At 32.4% G+C, this 25,340-nt stretch overlaps 3 protein-coding genes across 4 annotated transcripts; 1 reads left to right on the top strand and 2 right to left on the bottom strand.

The window, feature by feature from the left end:
* Positions 1 to 10,932: 10,932 nt before the first annotated feature.
* Positions 10,933 to 13,622, bottom strand: LOC109219628 (60S ribosomal protein L17-2-like). The gene is made up of 7 exons (XM_019384101.1): positions 13,525 to 13,622; positions 13,418 to 13,454; positions 13,253 to 13,293; positions 11,792 to 12,022; positions 11,590 to 11,692; positions 11,439 to 11,506; positions 10,933 to 11,257 (listed from the first exon to the last, which is right to left on the bottom strand). Exons 1-7 carry the CDS (start codon positions 13,525 to 13,527, stop codon positions 11,213 to 11,215), a joined length of 528 nt encoding a protein of 175 aa, XP_019239646.1. The 5' UTR covers positions 13,528 to 13,622; the 3' UTR covers positions 10,933 to 11,212.
* A 7,070-nt stretch (positions 13,623 to 20,692) lies between these two features.
* LOC109219625 (uncharacterized protein At1g66480-like) lies at positions 20,693 to 21,230 on the top strand. The gene is made up of 2 exons (XM_019384098.1): positions 20,693 to 21,094; positions 21,213 to 21,230. Exons 1-2 carry the CDS (start codon positions 20,693 to 20,695, stop codon positions 21,228 to 21,230), a joined length of 420 nt encoding a protein of 139 aa, XP_019239643.1.
* Positions 21,231 to 22,786: 1,556 nt separating this feature from the next.
* LOC109219626 (mitochondrial pyruvate carrier 1-like) lies at positions 22,787 to 24,916 on the bottom strand. 2 transcript variants are annotated; one of them, XM_019384099.1, is made up of 5 exons: positions 24,666 to 24,916; positions 23,813 to 23,927; positions 23,645 to 23,699; positions 23,237 to 23,372; positions 22,787 to 23,004 (listed from the first exon to the last, which is right to left on the bottom strand). In XM_019384099.1, exons 2-5 carry the CDS (start codon positions 23,903 to 23,905, stop codon positions 22,968 to 22,970), a joined length of 321 nt encoding a protein of 106 aa, XP_019239644.1. In that variant the 5' UTR covers positions 23,906 to 23,927; positions 24,666 to 24,916; the 3' UTR covers positions 22,787 to 22,967. The 2 variants fall into 2 exon arrangements, with proteins under 2 accessions (XP_019239644.1, XP_019239645.1); XM_019384100.1 differs by having other exon boundaries at positions 24,658 to 24,916.
* Between the last annotated feature and the right edge of the window lie 424 nt (positions 24,917 to 25,340).

Here is a 25,340-nt window from a genome sequence, read left to right on the forward strand (position 1 = left end):
TCCTCGGATTCTGTGTTCATTTAACTAAATCGAATCCACATCCCCAATTCCCATGTCAGCCACCTCGTCACAAATATCCCTTCTGCAACAAATATCTCCCTATCTCCACTAGAGTTCAGTCCCTTATCTCCTTACTCACCATCGATGAGAAGATCTTACACCTCTCTGATAATACCACCACAGAAATGCTCGCAACAGTATCACATAAGCAGCGAGTAAAAATAGAAAAAACCAAACAAACAAATCAAACATATACACTGATTTCATATCCAAAAATCGAACAAATTGAAACACGGAAAGAAGAAATGAAAATTGAAACAACTGACCTTCTAATGTTGAAATTCTGGAGCAAATACAATGAAAATAAAGGTCTAAAACAGCAAAACTCTCGAGCGAGCTACAGACTAGGCATCTGGACCGGAATCGGCGACCTGAACTGATTCAACTCGACTGGATTTGGGTATTGATTTCGAGCTGATTTCCACGCGGATTTGGCGTAGTTTCAGGGAGTTTTGGAGTTCCCCGCCGCCTTGGGTGATTTCCGGCGGCGGAGTACGGGTGGTGTAGGATTTTCGGCCATTATTTAGTTTTAGGGGTGTTGGTTTTTTGTGGATTTAGTTGGTGGGGTGAGGTAGAGGAGGAGAAGAGGAGAAGAATGAAGTTATTTTGGGGTTTTTTGGAGGTTGGCCGCTGCCGGTGGAGATTTCCGGCGGGCGCCGCCGGTGGAGGAGGGTGGCGGCCGAAATGGGAGGAGAGAGAAGAGAGAGAGTTGGGGAGCTCTAGGTTTGGGGATTTGAGAGAGAAGTGGAAGAGTGGGGAGTTTGGAAATGAGGGGGGTGGAGATTTTAGGACACTTTTATATTAAAAGGGGGGTGAGTTTCGGACCGCTGGATCTTGTTGGAGATCAATGGCCAAGATTAAAAGGGGGATAGATGGGTTGGGATCAGATTTTTAAGGTTTTTGGGCTTGGGGTGTTTTGGGTTAAATTAGGATTGGGCTAGTTTATAAAGAAATGGCCCAATTCGGCCAAAAACCCTTTTTTTAATTTTTTTTAAAGACTAATTAATTTAAATAAACCCTAAACTAAGCACTAAATTATCTTAATTTGTAAAATTTAACTAATTATCTATTTGTATTATTTACACAATTAGTCAATCTTAAATAAAAAAAATATTACTTAATTTAATACTACAACTAAAAAATGTCAAGAAAAAACAATTTTTTTTTATTTTCTTTTAATGAAGCAATTAATCAACTAATTAATCCTAAAAATATGAAAACAAAATCTCAATGCAATGCATGGTATTTTTTATATTTTTCAAGATTTTAATAAAAAATTAAACGTGCACAAAGATGCAAACAATTAATAAAATCCTACCAAAATCCTACAAAATGGCAAATAATCCTATCTCTGCATTTAGCAACATGACCAAAAATAATTGTTTATTCCTGCTCATCCTCAGATTCTGTGTTCATTTAACTAAATCGAATCCACATCCCCAATTCCCATGTCAGCCACCTCGTCACAAATATCCCTTCTGCAACAAAAATCTCCCTATCTCCACTAGAGTTCAGTCCCTTATCTCCTTACTCACCATTGATGAGAAGATCTTACACCTCTCTGATAATACCACCACGGAAATGCCCGCAACAGTATCACATAAGCAGCGAGTAAAAATAGAGAAAACCAAACAAACAAATCAAACATATACACTGATTTCAGATCCAAAAATCGAACAAATTGAAACACGGACAAAAGAAATGAAACTTGAAACAACTGACTTTCTATTGTTTAAATTCTGGAGCAAATACAATGAAAATAAAGCTCTAAAACAGCAAAACTCTCGAGCGAGCTACAGACTAGGCATCTGGACCGGAATCGGCGACCTGAACTGATTCAACTCGACTGGATTTGGGTAATGATTTCGAGCTGATTTCCACGCGGATTTGGCGTAGTTTCAGGAAGTTCTGGAGTTCCGCCGCCACTTTGGGTGATTTCCGTCGGCGGAGTAGGGGTTGTGTAGGATTTTCGGCCATTATTTAGTTTTAGGGGTGTTGGTTTTTTGTGGATTTAGTTGGTGGGGTGAGGTAGAGGAGGAGAAGATGAGAAGAATGAAGTTATTTTGGAGGTTGGCGGAGATTTCCAACGGCGGCGCCGCCGGTGGAGGAGGGTGGCGGCGGAAATGGGAGGAGAGAGAAGAGAGAGAGTTGGGGAGCTCTAGGTTTGGGGAGTTGAGAGAGAAGTGGAAGAGTGAGGAGTTTGGAAATGAGGGGGGTGGAGATTTTAGGACACTTTTATATTAAAAGGGGGGTGAGTTCCGGACCGCTGGATCTTGTTAGAGATCAATGGCCAAGATTAAAAGGGGGGAAGATGGGTTGGGATCAGATTTTTAAGGTTTTTGGGCTTGGGATGTTTTGGGTTAAATTAGGATTGGGCTAGTTTAGAAAGAAATGGCCCAATTCGGCCGAAAATCCTTTTTTTTAATTTTTTTTAAGACTGATTAATTTAAATAAACCCTAAACTAAGTATTGAATTATCTTAATTTGTAAAATTTAACTAATTATCTATTTGTATTATTTACACAATTAGTCAATCTTAAATAAAAAAATATAACTTAATTTAATACTACAACTAAAAAATGTCAAGAACAAGCAATTTTTTTTTTGATTTTCTTTTAATGAAGCAATTAATTAACTAATTAATTCTAAAAATATGAAAATAAAATCTCAATGCAATGCATGGGATTTTTGGTATTTTTCAAGATTTTAACAAAAAATTAAACGTGCACAAAAATGCAAACAATTAATAAAATCCTACAAAATGGAAAATAATTGAAAAAAAATCTATTTTCTTGAATTTTATAGGAGTAATTTGTATAGGGCAAAAATCATGTGCTCACACCTATGCCGCTGTTTTATCCTAGACCTTCACTTTCATGAGCAGGTGCGTCTTGTGTGCTAGACATGATTAAGCCAGAAATCAAAGAATATTTGACAAGAAAAAGTGTGAAGAATAACGTGCGTTATCAGAAAACTAGCACTAAAATAATCACTATTATCTTTAGCCCCACGGTGGGCACCAAATTATTTACCTCGAAAAATGTAGGTAACAATTAAAGATAATTTGTGGTTTTAAAGATACGTGATATATTCTAATACTAGTGATTATATGAGTAATATTGAGCTTAAGTAAGAAGAGATAATGAACCAAATAAATGTTATCAGAACAGTAGGGGGCCTCGAGCTCGTCTATCCAGGGACCTGGAGGTCAGCTAAGACCAATAAAGTATGAACAATAAAGTTTAATTCTAAAAATATGAAAATAAAATCTCAATGCAATGCATGGGATTTTTGGTATTTTTCAAGATTTTAACAAAAAATTAAACGTGCACAAAAATGCAAACAATTAATAAAATCCTACAAAATGGAAAATAATTGAAAAAAAATCTATTTTCTTGAATTTTATAGGAGTAATTTGTATAGGGCAAAAATCATGTGCTCACACCTATGCCGCTGTTTTATCCTAGACCTTCACTTTCATGAGCAGGTGCGTCTTGTGTGCTAGACATGATTAAGCCAGAAATCAAAGAATATTTGACAAGAAAAAGTGTGAAGAATAACGTGTGTTATCAGAAAACTAGCACTAAAATAATCACTATTATCTTTAGCCCCACGGTGGGCACCAAATTATTTACCTCGAAAAATGTAGGTAACAATTAAAGATAATTTGTGGTTTTAAAGATACGTGATATATTCTAATACTAGTGATTATATGAGTAATATTGAGCTTAAGTAAGAAGAGATAATGAACCAAATAAATGTTATCAGAACAGTAGGGGGCCTCGAGCTCGTCTATCCAGGGACCTGGAGGTCAGCTAAGACCAATAAAGTATGAACAATAAAGTAAAAGGCAATAAAGCTAAACAATAATTGTTGAGCACGTTAAACAAGAGAAGAATAAGAATGTTCTATTGCAGTGAATGATCTGATCTCCCTTTATAAAATGATTGGGATCCTCTTTATATAGGAGGAAAAATCCCCAATATAGTACATTTCTTATAAAAGTAAAGAATTTTATTGGTACAGGTGTATAACGGTCTAGTACAGACCTGTACCATTTTGTACAACCCTTATCCCATAATTAATGCCCAGATCCACGTATTCTTGGGATTCCTGCTCTTTCTTGATTGACTTCCAGACAACGTTGCCCTTGATGCAGTCCGTGCCGGGCATTCGATCAGCTTCCTCGAGGTAGGTGTCCCTTAGCCAGATATGACGCCCACTTCGAGTCTTCCGGACTCGAGCCTACAGCATGATTTAAGACTTCAAAATCATACTCCTTGATTTTAACCGTATACAAAATATAATTTTAAGATTTGTGTTTGAGTTATATAATAAGAGTTAACGAATAAATGTAAATCATGAAAATAATGGTTAGCAATCCTATTATATTTTTTTTAATTAATATAGATTTATTTATTGAAGGAATAATTTAGTTTTTAAAAGGTATAAAATTGGATATATCAGCCAACTATATGTCGAGGGTGGATTAATGAATGACTGCTTTAGCTCTATCGACAGAGACCCCCGCCTAAAGTTCTGACCCTTGCTTCAAGCTCTGCTCTAGGAGAATGGCCTCACCCGATGTGATCGACGTCGCATTTTGACCTGTTCGTGCTGCGGAGCGAACACCTATTGGTAATTAACTTCATGTAAATTACTCCATAAATTTTTAAATTATTAGGTACCTTACATATTTTTACTTTTTGTTCAGTTTATTTCCCTACTGGGTTGTTGTTGTTGTTCGGTTTATTTCTAGAACGTCTATATTTTTTAATACTTTATATTTGTTTTTCAAAATTAACATATAATAAGTAACCAAATCTCGCGGTAGTTTTCAAAAATATTCTATGTCCAAAGTCCTCGTTGATTTCCAATAAATAAAATTTTGTCTTTGTTTTATACTACTAGTCTTAGAATACGCGCTTTGCGCGTGTACCCTATTTTGATAAATATATAGTTTCAAAAACTTAGATAAATATTTTGTATTAAACAACGTGTTTAACCTTTTAATTAAACTAGTCTTAGGGTACGCGCGTTGCGCGTGTACCCTATCTTAATAAATATAGATATAACATAATTGAAACTTGAGTTATAAAATAAAGTGTAAAATCGTAAATATAAAAAGAATTTACCATATATAGCTAACTCAATAAAAAAAATATACAAAAAAAGAAGTCCTCAGTCATTAGTCATTATTCTCAACTTAAGAAAATGTATACTTTTATAATTGCACCAAATAAATTTCATAAGTTATCATATTTCTTTTTCAGTTACCAAAAGTTGTACTCACTACAAAGAATGCATATTTAAATTCTACGAACTTTATTATGCAGCGATCAATTAAATTAATTTTAGGTGTATTGTAAATTTGTTTGTACTCACAAGATTTATATAACTAATCCTCAAAATTACAACAAATAAGAAAATAATTTATATAACAATTAAATAACTAAGAGTAAAAAAATTTACTTATGTCAAAATATACGAAATTTCCTAGTTCATTAACAAACAAACAAAAAAAAAACAAAAGAAAAAACTAAATCTAAAAGGTAACTACTCCTAAATAGTAGGAAATCAATTAAAATAACTATCGCCAAATATTAGGAAAATAATCAAATGATATTTTGTTCATTATAAACTCTATTTTAAAAGGATGGCAAACGACATTTCGCTTAGGGCCTTCGTGCTTTTAGTATATTATAGAAAATAGATTATAATAATGGTATAATGTTGTATAATGTTGCAAATCATGTGTATAAATAATATTGCCAAAAAATAATAGGCTGTGCGGTTGCAAACTTAAAAAGATAAATAATATTAATTAGCTCATATCAAATTTTAAATATTTAATTATATTTTATTCAATAAGAATTCTATTTCAAATAGTTAAAAATCAATTAGGTGAAGAATTACCCATGCACGACATGTTAAAAAAAATGACAATTCTTTATAAATCTCAAAGAATAAGAATCACTACATATCATAAATAAAGTCTTCAAGTGAAATGACTTTTTGGAAGGCATAATCGTATTTGCATGAAAATATGCGGCAGAAGAACACCAAGATGAAAATAAGTATTATAGTTTGAAGAAACTAATTGCAATTTATGATATAAATTTAATTGGCATACAAGATGATAAGTCCTTTACTTGCCGTAATGCACCAATGCAAAGTGCTTGTTGAACTCCTACAATCTGCAGGTAGATTTCTTCTAAACCTGTAGCAAAATTAACTTCTAATCAAAATAAAATAATCCATCTCCAATAAAGGATTTCTAACTAAATACTCAGCAATATTCCCAACAAATTATGAAATTAATATAATTGCATAAAATTGGATTTAAAAAACAACTCAAAAATAAAATTGACTAAATTCGAGAATCTGAATCTCTTCTACAAAAAAATCAATGCATCATAAATTTCTAACAAATTTACTTGAAAATACGACTCCAACAACTAAAATAAGAAGCTAAAATGGAGAGAAAAAAAAAACTAAAAGTGTATCTCTCGTGAAAGGCTATTAGAAAGAAAAGAGTATAACTGAAGAAGGGCAAGAGAGATTGAAGAAGAGAGGAAAACTATAATTATCTCGTATTACCATATTAGAAGTACTTTTAGGCATATTTATTAGAGGTAAAGAGTTCTAGACTGATTTGGATACCATATTAAAAAATTTAACGATATAAAATCCTTAGGTGAATTAAATTTCTAAATATTAGAAGTTTTATATAGTTCAAATTATAAGGAAGTAAATATACAATGTTTAATTAATGTCTCATATATATTAGGAAAATAATTAAATGACTATTTTGTCCATTGTAAATTCTATTTTAAAGGGTAAAAAAGGCGAACGATATTTGCTAAGGGCCTTCGTGCTTTTAATATAGTATAGCTAAAAAAAGTGTAAGTTTCTGAATCATGATGTTGATATCTATTTAGCTAGCTCAATAAAAGAATAAATCATCCCTCCACAGAAGTCCTACTATGCATGTGAATATCTTATGGAATTGTTGTTATTTTGCCATTGTGAATATCTTATGAAATTGTTCTTATTTTTGCCACTTAATACAAAAAAATAAATAAGTAACACAAACATGCTTTAATCACAAATCTTCAAAGATTTGTCAAAATAATAAAATTAAGAAATTGAATATTTTGGTTATTGGAGATTTGCGAATAAGTAGGTTGACCCTTTAGCTAATAGAAAAAGATTGGCAAGTGACAATACAATGTCTACGAATAACTCATGTTGATTTAATAATTTTTTATGATAAATAAATTACTATATTAAAAATTATAGAGAGTTGTTATTTGTCAGAATGAATGCAGAAAGAATGAAAAATAATTAATAACATCTCATATAGAATACATTTGTCTTCTACTAATTTATCCTTAATGATATAAGTTTGCATTTAGAATATATTTGTCTTCTACTAATTCATCCTTATTGCTACAAATTTGCATGTTTTCAATTTGACTTTTAAAAATATTTTAAAAAATAAATAAAAATTATGTCTAATATGAAACTAATTATTTTACTTTGAAAATAGAATTCTTATTGAACAAAATTATAACCACACACAGTTAAATATTTAAAACTTGAAATAATCTAACCTTGTACAATTAGAATTCTAATTTAGAGCTTTAGGTCCAGTCTTGAGATTCTTCTTCTTGTTTGCTCCCATTACTTAATATTATCAAATAAGTTCTTATTTTTTATCTTTTTATCTTTATTCTTCCATCTTATAATTTGTTCTTGTCGTGGTATTAAGTTATATACGAGGATGCACAATATTTAAAATTTCCTTAAAAAAATTTCTTATTGGTAGCAAATACTATTATTTTTTTGTATATGGATACTTGTATTAATTATTCAGTTGAATGTCCAGAACATAAAAATTTAAGAAAATAGTCTCTTAAAAAATTAAATAAATTAACAACAATGGATAATTTGTAAACATTGAAGATAAGAAATAGTCAATCTGACCGGTGTTAATCTACAATAAATTACTTAATATATAAAAAATAATAAGAAGAAATCATTTATTGAAATGACGGGAAAAATGAAATAAACATAATATAGATGCACTAAACGTTGGTTGCTATCTAAAAAGGTAAAATACTCCTTACATAAGAAGACCATTATTATTAAGTTTCCGGTGGATTATATTTTACCATTAAATTGAATATTTTGTACAATTACTTAATTTACCTTGGAATTTTAATGCACTAAACGTCAGTCAAGATATTTATATGAATAAATTGGTATTGTTTTTTTTTTTTTTTTGAAATCCCTAAGTATTAGGAGGACTTACTTTATTCAAATAAGGAAAGAGTTAATGGTCAAAATTTTAGTTAATTTTAAAGTCCTAAATTTTAGAAAAACAATTAAATGATTATTTTGTCCAATAAAAAATCTATCTTTTAAAGGGTAAAAAAGGCAAACGACATTTCTCTAACGGCCTTCATAATTTTAATATAGTATAGATACAGATAGATTAAGTTTCATAAAAATTTAGGCTTGTATGTGACTTTATAGGAAGAAATATAATCATAATTATAAGGTAAGCAATATGTCTATCTAATTTACGTGCGAGGATAAACTTTTTGGAGTTAAGATCACTTGATTATATATGGAAGAAACATAAATGACATACTAATAGTTATTTTGCCCAAATTAGGTATGTATTTATATAAGTTAAATTATATTTGACTTAAAATTTCTAAATATCATGAGTTGTATTATATAATTCAAATAAGGAAAAACTTAATAACCAAAATTTTAGTTAATTTTAAAGTCCTAAATATTAGAAACTCAGGTAAATGACTATTTTATCTAATGATGAAATCTATTTTTAAAGAGCAAAAAAGTGGACGACATTTTGCTAAGGGACTTTGTGCTTTTAATATAACTAGTCTTAGAGTACGCGCTATGCGCGTATTCTCCTTGTTAAAAAGTAAATAATTTTTTTTTAAAAAAAACACAAGTATTATTAAACAATGCCTTTGAGTAATAATAAAAATAAAATATATAACTTTAATAATAAAAATAAGATATATAACTTTCTAATAGAGTGTGTGTGTTGATTTCAAATCCAACCCTATGAAAGTCGTTAGAGTTATGTAAAAATATCTTATGAAAATTATTATTATTTTTATACCTTAATATCGAAAAACAAGTAAAAGAATTACTTTTATCACGATAAGGTTGGCATGTAGTTCCTATGAAAAAAAATTAATAAGTGAAAATATAAGCTTTAAAAATAACTAATGTTGAGTCAATAATTTACAATAATAAATTAATTTTTAAAAAATATAGGAAGTTGTCATTTATTAGAATATTTTATAAAAAAAAGTTTACAATAATTCATTTAGAGTAAAGAATTTATTTAAAGTTAAATCTTAGTATTAGAATTTTCTACATAATTTTAAAAAAGAGTTATTTAATAACTAAAATTTTATCATGAACAAAATTTGTATCCAAAATTATAAAATAATTAGACGAAGGAGATAAATAAATGTTAAAATAACGTTGAAATCCTTATCAAATGCACATTCATAATGTTTATATACGTAGATTAAGGGAAAAAATTATAAACAAATTGTTTGAATCGTATAAGGTAAACTTAATTGATTTTGATGCCCTATATGTTAGGATTTTCACTGTAATCGTTCAAATAAGGAAAATTTTAATAAGTAAAGTTTTAGTTGTTTTTAAAGTGCTAAATGTTAGAAAAATAATTAAATGACTATTTTGTCTAGTGTAAACTTTATTTTGAAAGGATAAAATAGGCGAACGACATTTCTCTAAGGGTTTCGTACTTTTAATATAGTTATTATTATTATTATTATTATTATTATTATTATTATTATTATTATTATTATTATTATTATTATTATTATTATTATTATTATTATTATTATTATAGATAGATTTATACGCCCGTATAAAATTTGGAAAACTTCTCGTGTTAGATAACCTAAATTTTTTAATATTGGAGTGAGACTAGTTAAGTTACATGAAGTGACATAGATAATAAGGATAATATAGTTGATACATGCTAGTTTGGGATTGAGACATATCTGCCAGTGTTTGTAGCTCCATATGATATTAAGTGGGCGTTTTGGACATAAGAATAGTAAAGTTCTGGAAAAAAGTGAAAATATTAAGTGAAAATGGTATTTGAAAATTAGAGCTGTGTTTGGACATGAATACAATTTTGGGTAGTTTTTGTATTTTTGTGAGTGATCTGAAGTGAAAATTTTGAAAAATATCTTTTTGGAATTTTTAAACTTTCAAAAAATTCGAAAATTCATTTTCATGTGATTTGAAAATTTTATGGCCAAACATTGATTTCGAAAAAAAAGTAAAAAATTTCGGAAAATATGAAAAAATTTATGGCCAAACGGGCTCTAAGTTTGTTGGTCCTTCAGTAAAGCTTAACCTAGAACATGAATTTGGCTGTGTTGTGCTAAATTCTTATCAATTTGAAGAATATTTTTATCCCGGCCGGCTAACACTATTAATTTTCCGGCTCTCGCTCTGTCAATTGTCTCACTTTGCTTTCCTTGAATTATTACAACTATTTTTCATAAAATCTTTTAAAACAGCCAAAATTGCCTTGTAAAATCTCCATTCATTATCCAACGTTCATCTTTCTCAAACAATTTTGTTGTAGTATCAATTTTCCACGAGTACTAAAGTTGTAATTAAATATAACTTTTGACCCCCTAAGGGGTTGTTTGGTTGGAAAGGTGTTATCCCATGATTAATTATCCCGGATTTTAGTATTCCACCTTTCCATAGGGAAAAAAAATTCCAGAATCTACTTCCGTTTCAAGCCATAAATTATTTTTAACACCGGATAACTAGAAGAATTTATCATCACCAGTCAAATTAAAACTTTCATGTAGCCTTCAAACGATAAACATTCCCAATTCAATCTTTGAAATTGCAAGATAGAACTCCAAAAATTTCTAGGGAAACAAACATGCCTCAAAATGACAACCATCAAAATCCGAAATAGAAAAATTACAAAAAAAACACATTCCTATGGAAAAATACTTCGAACAACACAAAATTCTCCTGATACTAAGGCTATAGGGACATTGAAATTATACTTTGAAAAATCAGAGATTCATTCCTCCACTCAAGAGGATGCCTTTGTCTTTCTGGGAGCCAATTGAGTCTCAGGCTGCATGAAAGGAAAATATTTAGGCATACTTAGAAAAAGATACAACACTTTCCAAGGACAACATGATGGCAGAAACAATCAGATTAAAGATGACTAAACTGAGATAAAGTATAAACCATGTATTCAAGTTATGAGAATCAACTATGGGAAAGAACAATGAGGTAGAGCATCAAACTAATACCTCCTTCCTGACAGATTCTTCCTTCTCAGACAATGTCAGCTCGATGTGGCACGGATTCGACATGTAGGCTACAGAAAGGCCAAGAGGTTAGAATCATAATGGCATATTATCTATCAGCTACAAGAACCATTTAGAAAATATGGGCACTCACGATTGATTCTTCCATGGGCACGGTATGTGCGGCGCCTCTGTTTCTGAGCTTGGTTTACTTGGATGTGAGTTATGTAAAGTGAATCCACGTCCAAGCCTTTAACCTAAAATGAGGTGAAAGCAACAATCAACTCATCTCTTAGAGATAGGCAGAAGTAGAGTAATCTACACAAAAAGAAGTAATCCTACAAATCCAAACATACCTCAGCATTACTCTCAGCATTCTTGAGTAAATCCAGAATAAACCCTGCAGATTTGACAGGCCAACGTCCTTGCCCATTTGAGTGGCGATTCTTTACCTGAGCAGTACGACCAACCCCACGACAAAATCGTGTGAAGGGAATAGCCTGTTTGTGGGCAAGAACATCCTCCAAGTATCTCTTTGCCTTGTCCAAAGACATCTTCCTAAGGGCATGCGCTGTCTCTCTAGTATTCTACATGTTGATAATAATTACAAATTGAGTCACAAAAAGCATGGAGAGATTAGAATAACCATAAAAAGTTACAACGGTTGAATATCATTTCAACAAGTTAATTCTCCACTTTCCAAAAACACACTGTGCTAAATAAGCATAATAATTTGTAGGGGTGTTCATAAAAACCCGAAAACCGAACCAAACCGACCAAAAAACCCGATACTTTTTAGGTTTGGTTTGATTTTGGTTTTGAATTTTAAAAAGCGATCAAAATTGGTTTGGTTTTGGTTTTAATCAAAAAATAACTGGAAAAAAACCAAACCAAACCGACTATAAAAATAGCTATTTAAAAAATTTATTATTACACCTATATATATATATATATATATATAGTTTCTAAAATTTTAAGGTACATATTAGTCATTTGTAGTTTTAGTCTAGTTCTTTGATATTATAATCATCTAATTATTTGCCTTTACATTCTAGTTTGATTGGAGATTTTCTTTTGCTAAGTACAAGAATTTATTTCATGTTAAATATAGTCGATTTTTAATTGAATACTTAAATTATTCATCACCATTTGATTCAATTATCATCAATATATCTTGGTAAATAATAGATTTCTCAGAGAGCAATTGATTTGATAGTGTTACGTTGAAAATGTAGTCGCTGGAATATGCGTTTGGTAGTGTATGTCTCATATTTAAGAAAAAAACCGATAAATAACAGAAAAAATCGAAAAATCAACAAAAACCGAATCGATAAAAAACCGACTTAATTGGTTTGATTTGGTTCTAATATTTGAAAAATCGACTTACTTGGTTTGGTTTCTTTTTAGGGAAAAACCGACCAAAACCGAACCATGAACACCCCTAATAATTTTATGTATTCGATTTGAGTAATGGAGTGAAACAATACCCAAAAGATGATTTACTTATCCAAACAATTCAAGGAAAATATTAAAACTAAACCATCGAAGCTCATTCCTATCTCAAATCCACCAGCTTAAGACACATATTTAACTAAGCAAGAACAAATGGCTAAACAGTTAATTGACGGATATGTTTAGCTTTGACAAGTAATTTTACTTGAAGCTAATCACAAAAGTAGCAGCATGCTTTATCCAGAAAAAGGGAACCAGTACTTCGCATACAAATGAGATACAAACAGATGAAGCTTGATTAATCTAGAATGCAATATAGTAAAAGCCTTGTTATTATATAATATATATATATATATATCACACACCTTGAAATGAACTCTGAGATCCGAGCCCCTAGCTTTGCAAGCTGATAAAAGAACACAACCCCATCTCATAATATTAGAAAATTAAATTAAAAAACATATAAAACACTCTGAATAATGTTACAAAAATCATGAGCCTTGCAACTTAAATGTGTATTGAGTACTCACATTTTGTGGGGTTCTCTGGTTCTCTTGAATACTTCACCTACATAAAAAGCAAAAGGATTAAAGCACAAATCAATGGGAGGATTTGAAAGTTTAACTCATCGACTTACCATGGTTGCCGTTGATGCTGCTACTCTCCAGCAGCTGCTGATACAGATGTCTTTTCGCTGCTAGGGCTTTCGTGCATGTAATGGTTTATAGGGTTTTAATTAATTGGGCTGGGTAAAATTTTTACTAGGCTTTTGGAGTATTTGGGCCTTTAACTTGAGATGGCTTTCTTTCTTTTATGGGGAAGTTATATGGGATCTTTACACAAATAGCCGTCCATATTTATCGTTTACTTTTTCTAGCTATATACATTGATTATACACAATTATATATATATATATATATATATATAATACATGAATTATGCATATATTATATCTCCGCCGGCTATTTTTAATTTAAGCGGTTGGGTGAGCGGCCATTTGGGTTAATTCTTCAAGTTATATAATATAGAGACCATTTGTAAAACTCATTTTCATGATATACATAAGTTTTGAAATTACATCAAATCTATATTTATATCTATCTATCTGTACTATATTAAAAGTACGAAGGCTCTTAACGAAATATTATTCGACTTTTTTATCCTTTAAAATAAATTTTGTATTTATATTGGACAAAATTTTCATTTGAATTAAATTCCTAATATTTAGGACTTTTAAATGGCTAAAATTTTACTTATTACTTCTTTCCTTATTTAACTATGAAAGAGGTTTTCAATTAAATGTTTCCCTTATATCAACTTCTTTTAATATTCCTACCCAATCACTTACAATTCTCTTCTGTTAACTTTTGACATTTAATAATAAAAATAGAGATTTTTAACTAGCTATACTATAATAGAAACCTATTTACCACCTTTATTTAGGTTTTTTATTAATTACTTTGTATATCTTTATTTACTAGTTATATACAAAATCATTAAAAAGGAAAACAATTCAAGATCCCTTAATTTTAGCATGTTAGTTACACGATACCCACCCACCATTTCTAATAACCCTCCTACATTTAAGATTTTTGTTTCTTTTTTCTCTCTTTCTTAATAATCACCCAAAATCTCTCTTTTATTTTTATAACCCCACCCCCTAAATTTCTGATTCTTTTTCTTTTCCAAAGGTTTTCAAACCCAATTTCTTTCTTTCTTACTAATCACCCAAAATCTCCATTTCTTATTGGTACAATGCAAACGAAATTCAGAATAATTGCTTTAGAATCACGTTGTAGGTAAGTTTTGAATCTTGTATTCTTGTAACATAATTTTTCAGAAATGTATCTCGATTGTATTATAATTGTATATATATCATAATTGTTGTAGGAATTGTATTACAAATATATGATAATTGTATATTCATTGTATATTGTTACGAGCAGTTGTGCGTTCGTGACGAATTTCACAGTTTGTATCTCAAATATATGATAATTGTATATTCATTGTATATTGTTATGAGCAATTGTGCGTTCGTGACGAATTTCACAGTTTGTATCTCAAATATATGATAATTGTATATTAATCTTTTAGTATTGTATCGTATATTATTTTGGGTATTAATGTACCAGATACAAGTTAGAAACAATTGTGATACAAGTATGATACAATTATATTTTAGGCATTGATGTATCTGATACAATTCAAATACAGTTATGATATAATTATCAGACAATTCCTGAATACTTCTTCATTTTCAGTCCAATCTTCCAGCAAAAGAACGATACAATTGACGATTCTTTAATAATATAAAGTTGTCGGCAATGGTAGGAAGAGAGAAGATGAAAATTTTGGGCGTTGATTAAGGGATTTTGATGTAAAAAAAGGAGAGAGAAGAGGAGATGGGGAAGGATATAATTGAATCCCTTAATTGAAGGCACTAATAATGGAGCGGAAGCTTTTTAAGGAGCAATGTATACAATTGGTAACAAAAACCTAGATACTTACTAAAAACTACAAAACATAGGGAACATAGGTAAATAAGTTTCTAATATAGTATAGCCGGGTAAAAACCCCCCATAAAATAAGCACTTTTAACTTCCGAAAAATTGGATTGTCTGGACATTCTTTAACTTCAACGTGACTTCTTCTAAAAAGGAAATGGAGTCTTATCTTTTTGAATAAAAAGGTCAATTCCAGAAAAGTTAAAAGTGGAATATTGTAAAATAGATAAATAACTTAACTATAATTTATCCAACATAGAATTATTTTTTCAAAAATAAATAACTTAACTATTGAATCTAAATATAAATATAATTTATCCAACATAGAATTATTTTTTAAATAAAAAACTTAACTATTGAATCTGAATATAAATTAAGATTTGCTTCTTTTTAAAATTGCAATATGTTACCGTATATGCTTTCAAATTTTGTGATTTGAATTTTAATCTAATGATTATTAGTTTGTCTATTTATCATTCACGAGTCAATTTTCGAACAAATAAAAACTATAATTAATCTCATTATATATATGAACTATAATTAATTTCATATTATATTGAACTCCTTTCCTACTCAAAATATCTTTTTCTTTATCGATTTATGTATTGTAGTATTTGAAAACCACGCTCAATAAGCTGAACAAATAACTAAGAAAATATATATATATAGAGAGAGTATAGTGGTTGAGAAAAGTTAATAACACTAACGATTCTTTAACACAAAAATCAAAAATAAAATAGTGATCATTGATTTACCATTTAAAAATAGAATATGATTGAAAAAACAATAATTATTGAATATTTGAAATTTGGCATGAGCTAGCATTAACAATTCAATTCAACAAAGTATTTTACTGTGTGACAAATAATTAAGTCACAAAATTAACTAATTAGCAAAATAATCCAACTCGATTTTTTTAATAATTCATCAAAAATTATTTTTCAAATTGACACAATAGGGTACATAACTTGTGACCTTGAGAAGAGAAACGGCAGCGTAAAAAATTAAAAAATAAGAGATCAGTTATAGTATAATATTAAGAGTCAAATTTATTAAATTGCTATTCATTAATTATTTCAGCAATCTTCACTCTCTTAGATTATATTTTATAACTCAAATTCAAATTTTAATATAATATTTATATGATTTTTAAAAAAGTATGTACTAATTGAGTTGGGTGCACGCGCAACGCGCGTAACATAAGACTAGTACCCTAAAAATGGTCGACGATGTAGTTCCCCTATCGATTGGTTCGAGCTCGGGAGGCTAGGTTGTATGGTACTAGTTTGGTAAAGAATGCCTTGGATAAGGTAAAGTTGATTCAGGAGCGACTTTGCACATTAGTCTAGGTAGAAGAGTTACGCGGATTAGAAAGCGCGTGATTTGTTATTTATGGTGGTCGAGAAGGTACATTTGAAAGTCTAAGGGTATCATGAGATTCGGTAGGAGAGGGAAGTTGTGTCCGAGGTTTTGGAGCGAGTTGGTGAGGTTGCATACATGCTTGATTTGCGTCCTAGCCTATTAGCAGTTCATCAGGCATCTCACGTGTCTATGCTCCGGAGGTACCATGCCGACAAGTTCCATGTGTTGGATTATAGCACAATTCAAATGGATGAGAGTGAGTTACGAGGAGAAGCCGATTGCCATTGTTGATAGGCAAGTTTGAAGGTTGAGGTTTAAGGAGATTTTATTTACGAAGGTTCAGTGGAGGGGTCAGCCAGTCAAAGGGGCGAATTGGAAAACTGAAGAGGACATGCAGAGCAGATATCTACACTTATTTGGCACTTTAGGTATGATTTTGAACTCGTTCGAGGACGAACATTTATTTAAGAGGTAGAGAATATAAAAGTTCAACCGGACGTTTTGCTTTCTAGAATCCTATTCCACTGTTTAAGACTTCTAGTGTGTGTTTTTCCTATTTTATGACTTGCAGGGCGGCTTGTTTCATTTTGAAAGGGTTTGGTTGAATTCGGAACACTTAGTTCCATAATAGTGGCCTAAGGTGGCCGAGTTTGACTTAAGTCAAAACTTTGAGTAAACGACCTCAAAATGGGGATTTGAAGGTTCCAATGGGTTCGTATTGTACTTTTGAAATTGCGCGTATATTCGGATCTAATCTCGGGTGGACCGCGAGCGTTTCAACGCTTATTGATAAAAGTAGGCATTTTGAAGGTTTTAGAGTATTTTAAGTTTGACTTGAAGTGGACTTTTGGTGATATTGGATCCCGTTTGGCATTTTGAACTTGGAGTAGGTTCGTTTTTCCATATTGGACTTGTGTGTAAAATTTGGTATCATTTTTAGTTGTCTAAGTATGATTCATCGCGTTCGGATCTAGTTGAAAGAAGTTTGAAGTTTAGAAGTTGGGTAGTTAGTTTGCGGTGTAGTTCTTGGTTGCAATGTTATTTTATATGTTCCGAGGCCTCGAATAGGTCTGGATTATGTTTATGGACTTGTTGGTATAAATGAGGGGTCCCGGGTGGCTAGGGTGAGTTTTGGACCACCTAGAACAATGTTGAAGTTGGCAGATTTTTGTTGGTGTTCTTCGCGATCTCGAAGGTGGTCCCGCGATCGCGAAGAAGGAATTTGGAAGGGGGCAGTGGTTGCTCTTTGGGAACGCGAAGCAGGCCGAACGAACGCGATGGAGGACCTGGCTCCTCTTCGTGAATGTGGAGGTGCCTTCGCGAACGCGAAGAAGGAAGAGGAAGGAATGGGCTGGCAGACTTTGGCTTTCGCGAATGCGGCTGTGTGTCCACGAACACGAAGGGTTAGCTGAGGGTGTTCTTCGCGAACGTATCTTGGCAATCGCGAACGCAAAGAAGGAGACCTTGGCAGGGGAAGCATTGGGCTTCGCGATCGCGATGCTTTCGCGATCTTGATGAAGGATGCCTGGGCAGATTATAAGTTTTAATACGGGACTTAGGCTTATTTCACTCTATTTTTTCTTGGCTTGGACGATTTGGGAGATTTTTGAAGGGCCATTATCATTAAGCATCACTAGGTAATTGATTTTTTACATATTGTGAGTTAAATACATGTATTATGTGAGATAACATAGAAATTAGTAAAATTTTGGGGATTTTGATTAGAAAAACTAGAATTGATAAAAATACAACTTGACCACAAAATTGGTTATTGAATTGAATATAAATTATATATTTGAGTTCGTGATGCCATGAAAAATATTTATCTTCAAAAAAAATTGAAAATCCGGTACGTGGGCCCGTGATTGACTTTTGTTTACTTTTCGAGCGGGGTTGGAAATTGATTCTAATAGTTAAATCATGAGTGCTTGAGCATATAGTGATTGATTTGCACATTCCTTTGTCTAGCTTTGCATTGCTCGGAATCGATTTGATGTTTTAGTAAGTGTGGGAATCGAGTACTGGACTTGAAAACAATCTCTTGCTTAATCTTATAAGAGGAAATTATCCCTGCAGGTATTTTATTTACTATGTGCTACATGCTTTGGGTGCTACGTACGCACGAGGTGACGAGCGTCCGTGCATAAGCTAGATCTTATTTATGTCCGGTTAGACTTAGAGGGTGTTTGGATTGGCTTTTAAAAAATAACTTTTAAGTTAAAAGCCAAAACCCATAAATTGGCGATATCCAACTTTCGACTTTTGGCTTATTTTTGTACTTTTACTGCCTAAAAGTAAACGCTTTTAAGCACTTTCTATCATTGTCAAACACCACAAAAATTAGAAAAGTGCTTAAAAGCTGATAAGCACTTAAAATAGGCCAATCCAAACACCCTCTTAGACCTACATCATACCTTAACTATACTACTTGAATTATTCTTGCATGTTTGATTACTTGAATTTATAAATGAGCTTGAGACTAGAATTTACATATTTGACCGAGCCTCTTTACTTTAGTTTTGGCGGGATATTTGATTGTTGGTAAAAATTATGATTTCTCTTGTATTCCTATCCTCATATTGTATTTATGTGATCGGTAGTTCCATGTTTTCTTGACTCGCACGTATCTTTGCAAGTGGGGCTAGTGGTTTGATGATGGTTTCTCTATTCCTATGAGATTGTCATTCACCTCGGCAGTGTTATGAGATATTATTATGAGAGCAGGTCGTTCGCCTCGGCAGTATTATGAGATGCATCTAAGGATTGGGCCGTACGACCTCGACAGTATTATGTAACACTGCTCTTATAAGATTGGGTCGTTCGCCACAACAAAATTGTGCGTTACATTCGTTAGAGTTAGAGTACATATGAGTTTTTCTGACCTGAGATTTGATATTGTACTTGATATTGGTATTATTTGTTTCCTTCAACGCAGTTTGTGCTATTTGATAATTTCGTAATTATTCTTATGTTGAGAACCATCTTATTTATATTTATCTATTTGTTGCTACTTGTTGGACTTCATACCTGTCTACTTTTATGTACATTGTAATTGGACTACTAGTAACTGTCGATATCGATCCCTCGTCACTACTTCTTCGAGGTTAGACTAGATATTTACTGGGTACGCAATGATTTACGTACTCATACGTACTTCTGCACTAATTATGCAGGTACTGAGACATGTACATCAGGTGGTCACTCAGGTGCATAGTCGCATCAGTTGGAGACTTAGTGGTGAGCTACTTTCCATACTTCGACCTGTAGCGCTAGGAGTCTCATTCCCCCTATGTTTATCTTATTTTGTTTATTTTTTTTATTTCGGACAGTACCTATAGTGGTTTTGTATATTCTATTAGATATTCATGCACTTGTAACACCGGGTTTTAGAAATTTTTAGTAGATGTTCATGGTTGTGCCTAATATTTATATAATTTCGCTTCATGTTTTGTTCATACTTCGTGACTTAGTAAGAATGAAATATTTAACCATGGTTTCTAAACTTAAGTCCTCTTTATTATTGATATTCTTGATTTTAAAAGGCGAAATACATAAACGGCCCCTTCAAGTTGTCCATGACGGTCAGTTGAACACCTCAACTGAGACTATTTCCAGTTAAACACTTCAAGTACTTATAAAGTAGGTCAAGCAAACACCTGAGTACAGCGGGCCATATGCGTGAGTTGCACTTGCGGATGACATGGCAAATGAACCAATCAAAAAATGACACGTGTAATTTTGCCATAAGAATTTGACACATATAATTAACAAAAAAAATATTTAAAAAAGAAAAAAACTTTTCTCCTAAACCAACGTTCCTCCTTCCCCTAACTCTTCTTCCAAGCTTTCTCAAAACCTTCCCCTTACTCGTTGAACTCATGACCACCATTTCATCTGAAAAAATTGGGCAAAGAAAAATTTAGATTGAACCTTGAAGTGATGAAGATTAATGGCGAAATCTTGAAACTGATAACACCAGTAACAACGTTGGACGTAGTAAAAGACTACCCAGGTCATGTTTTACTGGAATCAGAAGCAGTGAAGAAGTTTGGTTTCAGAGCTAAGTCACTGAAACCAGAACAAGAACTGAAGCCAAACAAAATATATTTCCTTGTTGAATTGCCTTTGTTTCCTAAAGAAGAAATTAGTAGAGTTCCAAGAAGAGTGAAATCTGCTGTTCAGATGAGTGCAAAGGATCGGCTCGAGTGTCTCATGTTAAACCGAAGATCGGCTTCTGATTTGTCGATTTCGAAGCCGAATAATGGACCGATTCAGTTGAAGATGAAGCTGCCGAGGAGTTTAGTTCAGAAGCTGGTAGAAGAAGGGGAAGTAAAGATGAAGGTATGTGGGTCCACAAAAATAAAGGTTATTTTTTAAACTGAAAAGAAAAAGAAAAGAACACAATTCATGTTCTCACGCGCTTAATTTGTAGTGAGACACAATTGATTTGCCATGTCAGCGCAAAGTGTTTACTTGATATACTTTATAACTACTTGAAGTTTTTAACTGGAAATCGTCTCAGTTGAGGTGTTCAACTGATTGTTGTGGACAACTTGGAGGGGTTGTTTATGTATTTCGCCATTTTAAAAAAGTGTTATGAAGGGTTGCTTGAGTTGATTGTTTATTTTTGGTTTGCCTAACGTTAGCGTTGGGTACCATCACAACCTACGGTGGGAATAAGGTCGTGACATAATCGTCCAAATAGACATGCATCACCTGATCTACAATGCAGTCTAATTGCTTTAGACAAAGCCCGTAAAGAAGCTGAATGACTTTAAAATTTCTCAGAATATATTCCATTTTGGCCTAAGCAATTGGTACCTATATGCATATATTGCGATAGACAAGCAACAATAAAAAAGGATTGAGAGCGTTATGTATAACGAAAAATCTTGTCACATACGATAAAGCCATAATACCGTTAGGCAACTATTCTTTAGTGAAATTATCACAATTGACTATTTAATGTAAAAAGATTATGTCGGATCCACTTACAAAATGCCTAACTAGAGAGACGGTCGAGAGATCATCGAGGGAAATAAGATTATGACCGACCATAAGCTTCACGGCGGTAAACTGGAGATTCTAAGACCTAGGTTCAAGGATATCAAATAAAGTTATGAATTACCGTTCAACATTGTCAAATAAAATTTTAGACCATTCTCGTGATGAGATGATATTTAGTAAAAAGGATAAGGTGTTAAGGCTTTTAATGATTTTCTAAGTTTGATATGAGATTATGAAATAGTATATCTATGGGATTACACGTTTATGAATTACCTATGTAAGTCAAAAATGTAAGCCCCTTGAAGGAAATTTTTGAAAGGCTAATTCTCTAGGTACTTACAAAATAAGACAGTGCTCATAAAGGGTGAAATGAATAAAACAATGAAAACTAAAGACAGATAAGTATTGATTGTGCGACTTATGTTGCCTAGGTATATACCAAAGCTCGACAATTCAAAGATGCAAATCTACCGATTAACCGAGTATATCCGATATACGTTCATCACAGAAAGTTCAAGGGAAATATACTTATCAAGATGCGATTACTCCTTACTAGCGAATCACACACTTCTTTCATGCATATTTTATTATATAGTGATTCCCCATTTATGTGAGGATTGTTGCATTTTTAGTTGTGGTATGAATAGAAAATAAAGGGCAGAGAAAGGAGAAAAATAAAAAATTTAAAAAAGATTTATTTTTACTAAGAAACTTTATCCCATCGGAGAAAAAGAAAAAAAATTCTTGTGCTTATATAGAGAAGCACTTTTTCTAGCTTCTAGAGAATTGAAAAGAAGACAAGCCACGCGTCGTCGTCGTTGTCGTCGCTCGCTCCAGCTTCGAATTCAGATTTGTATTTGTATTTGTATTTGTGCTTTGATTTGGATTTAAATTTGGTCAAAAGATCTGACTAAATGATATAATGTCAGATAGGTTATTAGGATTATGAGCAGAAGACTATGGAGCTATTGCCAATGAGCCGCTTCCCTCGTTCCATCTGTTCGGTTCTCTTCACAACTTTGTACATTACCACAAAGATAGCTAACTCTATTATAGAAGAAATAAGGAAACATGCAATAATTTGGCACCTTGCATATATGTAATTTAGTGTAAAAATACAAGTTGTTTTAGTACAAGCGGAATATGAAGCAACTTTTGCTCTCTTTTGGTCGTCAACTTGTCGGGTAATGAAACAAAGGAACTTAAGTCAATAAGAAACATTGTCTTCCTTCTGCGGCAAGTACCTAAAGATAAGCACAGCATGAAAAAGATCAGATTTTATTTTTCACTGAAACAAGAAGGCAAAAGGTGATTAATACAGGAAAAGGGAAAGTTGATCCAGCCAGATTTACATCAAATTAAGGCACTCAAAACTCTGGTTCAGGTACCAAAACTTGTGAAGTATTTCGTAATTGTTCAAATAGTGTTGTTATTTCTGCTAGTGTCACTACTGAACTTGTGAATTGAGACACTTACCGCTGATGCTTTAGCCAACGGGAAAGTTGATAGAGCTGCACTGACTCATTTGAAACATGGCAAGCCAGAAGCAGATGATTGCGAGGACGTACCATCCATGCAAATCTCATACACAATAAGGAATACACACATAATACTGCACCCAAAGAGACACAAGCAATATCAGAATTCCACAATTTAAGAATGGTCTAAAACTGAGTCAATATTTTATGCAAGATCAAAAGCCGAGCACGGAGCACCAGAAGCAGACAATTGTTTTAGTAAACAACAACACCAATAACAACCCAGTGTAATCCCACAAGTGGGGTCTGGGGAGGGTGGAGTGTACGCAGACCTTACTCCCGCCTTTAAAAAAGCAGAGAGGTTGTTTCCGATAGACTGTTTTAGTAAAATGACGATAATATTCACCTGCAGTCATATTTCCAGATATTGCATCTGGGGGCTTCCTTGAATCCATCATTCCCTAACATATTAGTTCACATAAATTTCAGAGAGTTGCACTCGGAAAAAAAGAGAGAAGGAACATTATACATTAGATAATGTAACGAAAACGACAAACTGAGGTTGGGAACATACAGCAATGACAAATCCCCAATTGGCCATAGGTCCCCAGAAGTGAGTTGTTTTAGGGCCAACAGGACTGTTCAAGAATGCCCGGAAGAAAGCCATGAACTTGTAATTTCAATTGTCTCTGCATATATTTAAACAACATCCAAGCTCATCAAAATTTACAAGACTTTGCAAGTATCAATAAACGACATGTTCGTTATAAATGACAAATTTCTAGCTGTCAACCAGGCTTGAAATCTTCTCTATGTTGGATACACCCTAGGAGACAGGCTTGAAAATCTAACCTCCTAAATTTGCTGAGAGATATGGTGTTAATATAAAAGAAAACAGATACTAGCAACTTAATTTCTATGGGTTTATATATCTAGCATCGAGGGTTTAATTAACAAAATCTTATGTTGTTTCCTACGGCAAATACTTATAATTTGCACTCTGATGTTTACGCCAAATTATGCAACTTAACCGTAGAAGTTAAATATACATATACGATACATGTCTTGCATTTATTTTGATGAAAACACCGAACGGGTAATTTATATTTCCTACTAGCCCCAATAATCTGAACCAAACTTTAGATAATGCAAAGAACTTATTAATTCATACTCAAGACTTTTATTTGTAAATTGCAATTAAATTCAATCCTAATCATTTTCCTCTTAATGAGAAAACAAATAGGGAACTGCGCGCTTATTTTTAGCTAAGGACATGAAATGCCTCTTTCCAGAAGTGCTTTACGAACTTTTTTCAAAATATACCACAACCAAAAAAATCTGAAGAAGTTTCAAATATACTTATCAGTGAAACAAAATCTTCGAAAACTTTTGCAAATTCTTCCAAATAAGGAATGAGACCTTAGTACCGTTTGCTGCTGCAGCAGATGGCTAAACTAGGGGAGAGAAGCCGCCGGCGAGGGAGAAATAGCAGTAGCAGCTAGGTTTTCGCTGGTCGCTTTGATATGATTGGAGTTATGAGCAGCTGCGAAGGTGATAGCTATGGCGGCCGAGGGTGTAAATCACCATTGGAAATCGATTTAGCTGGTTTTGTTTCACTTTAAATGCCAGTTATACATTTGACACTATAAATGTCAGAAATTATGGTTTAATTTTGCAACCATACCCCGTGTTATTAGTTATGTCATGCGGGGGTATATCTACCCTTGAGATGCGCATGAACATTAATTATTAATCCCTCCAGTCTACCATATAAGTGACAAAAATAACCATTAAGGAAATACTAAATTCTAGACGAAAATAGTTAGTGTGATTAAACTACCCTTCATTAAATGTTGCACCATAGTTATAGTAGCACATACTTGTCTTCTCAAATGTGAGGAGTAAATGACGTTTTAGGGATACGTACATAAGGGTAATTTTGGAAAAATAAATTGAATTTTTTCTTGATTATATAAATGGACACTTATTTTGGACCAAAATAAAAAAGCAAATTGGTCACATATTGTGGACCGGAGGGAGTATTGCATAAAAGGGCAGAGTAGAGTACGTCATAAATAAAGTATTGATGTGTATATGATAGA

Source organism: Nicotiana attenuata, unplaced genomic scaffold (genome assembly GCF_001879085.1).
Source record: "Nicotiana attenuata strain UT unplaced genomic scaffold, NIATTr2, whole genome shotgun sequence".
Lineage (NCBI taxonomy): Eukaryota > Viridiplantae > Streptophyta > Magnoliopsida > Solanales > Solanaceae > Nicotiana > Nicotiana attenuata.